At 57.6% G+C, this 4,223-nt stretch overlaps 1 protein-coding gene across 1 annotated transcript in view; it reads left to right on the top strand.

Moving 5' to 3' along the window:
• LOC104290004 (zinc finger protein 777-like) overlaps window positions 1–4,223 on the top strand; it is a 15,552-nt gene that overhangs the window by 10,028 nt on the left and 1,301 nt on the right. Inside the window, exons 5-7 of the mRNA XM_009889051.1 lie at window positions 961–1,281; window positions 2,047–2,160; window positions 3,528–4,134. Coding sequence (XP_009887353.1) covers window positions 961–1,281; window positions 2,047–2,160; window positions 3,528–4,134 — 1,042 coding nt within the window. The remainder of the gene's footprint in view (window positions 1–960; window positions 1,282–2,046; window positions 2,161–3,527; window positions 4,135–4,223) is intronic.

Below are 4,223 nucleotides of genomic sequence, written 5' to 3'. Positions count from 1 at the left end.
CATCTCCGTAGCCCTTTGCTGGACCCTCTCCAGCAGTTCCCTGTCCTTCCTGACCCGGGGAGCCCCGAACTGGACACAGCGCTCCAGATGTGGCCTCCCCAGGGCAGAGCAGAGGGGGAGGATGACCTCCCACACTCTTCTTGATGCCCCCCAGGATGCCATCGGCCTTCTTGGCCACCAGGGCACATTGCTGGCTCATGGTCATCCTGTTGTCCCCCAGGACTCCCAGGTCCCTTTCCACAGAGCTGCTCTCCAGGAGGTCACCCCCAACCTGTACTGGTGCATGGGGTTATTCCTCCCCAGGTGCAGTACCCTACACTTGCCCTGGTTGAACTTCATCAGGTTTCTGATGGTTAAGATGAGTCTAAGTCAATGGTTAAGAGCGCGAAGGGCAGGCAAGAGGGTGGGAGATGCTGGAAAGGGACAGGCAGAGCCTGACAGAGCCAAGAGAAGAAGAAATACGTGGGCAGAGCTGTGAGCGAGAGCTCTTTGCTGCAGGAGTGAGGAGCTGGGGGCTAAAGAAGGTCCGGGAGAGGCCGGGTGAGCGCCGGCGGGGGCAGAGGCAGCGCAGGCTCTGTCCTTTGGGGAGCGTCACCCACAAGCGATACAAGCCCCGAGCGTGCCACCGGGGGTCGGTTTGTCAAGTGCTGCCAGGAGGAGAGAAAAAAGATGTTAGACAGAGAGAGGCTGTCCCTCTCCTTTGAGATTTTAGTTCACGTTCTGTTATTTAGAGCTGCTCTGTACTTGAGCTACAGCTGTGCTCACGGGTGGATCCTGCCACGGGGCCAAGAAAGCAGCACCACCACCTTTCCTGTTAGAGCCCGGATAATTTATTTGTGTCTGTCCGTACTGCCTGCGAGCTCTGGGGTTACGGCGAGAAGGGTCACTTTGAGAGTTTTGACAGGATAAAGGTGCAGCCAGTTCCTAATAAAACGCGATGCTCCTCTGCCCCGTGAGCAGACGACGCCGTGTCCAGGCCTGACCTCCTGTCCCGGATCGAGAGGGATGAAGAGTTCTGTGTCGAAGACTGTCAGGAGCCCCCGCTGACACGTATCGGAGATGGTCAGGAGCTTCCACAGACCAATGTCCGAGATGGTCAGAAGTCCCCGCAGGCGCACGCTGGAGATAGTCGGGAGTCCCCTCAGACAGGCGTCCCAGGCAGTCAGGACACCCCGCAGACAAGTGTCCCAGATGGTCAGAAGTCCCCACGGACACCAGAAGAGGTGGATCAGGAGGAAGAGGCTTTGGGAGAAGACAGAGTCCCCACGGAAGCTAACACAGGTGAGTTACGTAGGTGCCAGGAGGATTTGTTTCCTCGGGGGCCATTCCTGTCCCAGCTCTCTCAGGAGGTCTGGCGGCAATGTCTGGGGGAGAGGGCATGGCAGGTCACCGTGCTTAAGAAGAGCATGGCCGGGGAAAAGCAGAAGCCTTGTGGTGTGTTGTCAAAGTGCTTCCAGGGAAAATGGAACGGGTTGGAGGGCCTGAACAGGAGGCGATACGGGAATGCCGCCTGTAGAGTCGGTGGGGAGGGTTTAGGAGGGATGAGGTTGCTCTGCAGAGGTGACAGCACGCAGCAGACACCTTGGTGACTTTCCTCCCAGCTCTCCCTCTGCTTATGGTCCCTGTGTGTGGCTTCACTCCAGTTCCTTTTAACACCTCACATGCTTTCCATAGAATCATAGTATCATTTAGGTTGGAAAAGACCCTTAAGACCATGGAGTCCACCCGTTACCCCAGCCCTGCCCAGCCCACCACTAACCCACGTCCCTCAGCACCGCGGCTACACGGCTTTTAAATCCCCCCAGGGATGGCGACTCCACCACTGCCCTGGGCAGCCTGTGCCACTGCTTCACAACCCTCTCCGGGAAGGAATTTCTCCTAATCTCCATCCTAAACCTCCCCTGGGGCAACATGTCATGGCTCCCTGAGCCACAGCTTTCTCTGGCTCTTCTGCACACTCCCAGCACATCTCTGGTTGGCATCGCACCGAAACAGGACAGTGCGAGTTCTCCACAGATGTTCAAAACTGCTCTTCTCTTCAAACAGAACTCCCCATCCTGGTGATGAACGTCATGTCCCTGAGCGCGCAAAAAGAGGAGCTGCGCAGGGACGATGGGCCTGAGACAGAGATGGAAGAGGACGCGGCTGAGCCTAGCACCAGTGAGTAACCCAGCGCAGGGGAAACGGGGGGCCCTGCGGGCAGGAAGCAGCTTGCAGCTCGCTAACGTGTGTGAAATCACAGAATCACAGACTGGTCAGGGTTGGAAGGGCCCTCTGGAGATCATCTAGTCCAACCCCCCCGCCAGAGCAGGGGCACCTCCAGCAGTGGCACAGGACGGCGTCCAGGCGGGTTTGGGATGGCTCCCGAGGGGGAGACTCCCCCACCTCTCTGGGCAGCCTGTGCCACTGCTCCACTACCCTCCAAGTAAAGAAGTTCCTCCTCATGTTAAGATGGAACTTCCTATGGTCAAGTTTATGCCCATTACCCCTCGTCCTATCACTGGGCACCACTGAAAAAAGACTACTCCCATCCCCCTGGCACCCTCCCATTAAGTATTTGTAAGTATTAATAAGATCCCCCCTCAGTCTTCTTTTCTCTAGACTAAAGAGCCCCACGTCCCTCAGCCTTGGGGAGGGAGAAGAAAGTTTCGGGCCTGTCTTTTATCACCAAGCAAGGGAGGAGGGTAGCGTTGGGCGTTTCAGCCCTATCGTCTCTGCAGAAAGAACACCGGTCCAGTCGGGGTTCCTCCTCTCAGAAACGGGGGGAGAGCTGGCAGCAGCAGCACGCTTCCTTCCTCCAGCATTGCGGTAGAGCCGGTGTTGAGCTCAGGTGGCCTAATGCTTCTCGTGGCACAGCCCTCTTCTTCTTGCCAGAAGCGGAGGGAGCGGGGAGGGGGGGGTCGGAAGTGGGGGGCGGCCGTCCGCAGACACGCTCTGTTCTGGTCCTGAAGCTTTACCAAGGTAAGGCGCAGAGCATCTCTTCTTCCAGAGCCTCGCAGCCCGTGTCTGGCTCTGGTGTGCGGAGTTAAAGAGGTTCTGGCCACGGCTTACGCCGGCAGACCGACCTGGCTGCGGTGGGGGGTGTGGAGAGCTCGCCACCACCCTCGGCGTTGCACAGCCCTCGCGGGAGCCCGTTTGCCCGCAACATTTGGCGTTTGCCGGCAGTGCCAAGTCTGACAGAAGCAAACAGAAGCCTGCAGTACTGCAGACTGTCGCTCTTCAATGATCCTTTTTCCCCCGCTACATCTTGTGGCCGTCGGTGGTGTCCTGGTTTTAGAGGTGGATCCCTTTGCGCCACCGGCTCTGATGGCGCCGCGGCAAACCACAGCTTGTTTTTTTTTTTCTGGGAGCAAGAGGTCTGGCTTGCTCGGGGCACATGGGCTGTGGTGGCACCTGCCCCTTTCCAAACTGCATTCTTAAATTTGTTGGTAGCTCCTTTATTGCTAAAAGCCTGCTCGGTGCTTTGGGAACCGCAGCCTGGGTTAATCCTGGGCGCGTGAATGACCAACGCCTGTGTTCTGTTTCAGAGGAAAGCTTTTTACTGGGAAATGAAACGGTGCGTGAACGGGCTTCTCCTCCTGAAAACGTCAAGGTGAAGGAAGAGGAGCCTGAAGCATTGCAAGAGGTTTCGGCAACCTCTCCCAGCCCAGAGAGCCACAAGTGCCCCAAAAATGAGAAGGCGAAGAGCAAGAAGAAGCCGAGCAGATGTGCAAGCAGCAGGCTGCTGATGGGCAACTGTCGGCGCGGTGACGTGCGCGAGTGGTCCCACCCCTGCACTGAATGCGGGAAGCGTTTCCGTCTGAAAATCAACCTCATCATCCACCAGCGGAGCCACGCCAAAGAGGGGCCCTACGAATGCGCGATGTGCGAGATCAGCTTCGCCGACAAACGCCACCTGGACCTCCACCAGAGCATCCACATAAAAGACAGGGCCTTTGGGGCCAAGGTCTGGGGGAACGTCCACCCAGAGCTGAGGATCCGGCCGAGGAGAAAGTTCTGCGGGGCTTTCTGCGGAGGTGCCAACGGCCTGAACAACGGGACGTACGCTGAGGGGGCCTGGCTGGGCCAGGCCAAGGAGAAGCTGGACAGAGGGAACCTGTCCAGCACGTGTTTTTCCCGACAGCAGAGTCCCAGGTCTCGTAGGAAAACTGTGTTGAAATGCAATCATTGCAAAAAGATTCTCTCTTGCACCTTTTCCCTTCAGCGGCACCTGCAAACCCACT

This window comes from Charadrius vociferus, unplaced genomic scaffold (genome assembly GCF_000708025.1).
Source record: "Charadrius vociferus isolate BGI_N301 unplaced genomic scaffold, ASM70802v2 scaffold1317, whole genome shotgun sequence".
Taxonomy (NCBI): Eukaryota; Metazoa; Chordata; class Aves; order Charadriiformes; family Charadriidae; genus Charadrius; species Charadrius vociferus.
The sequence above is the reverse complement of the archived record's forward strand: the minus strand, read 5'-3'. Positions and strand labels throughout refer to the sequence as shown.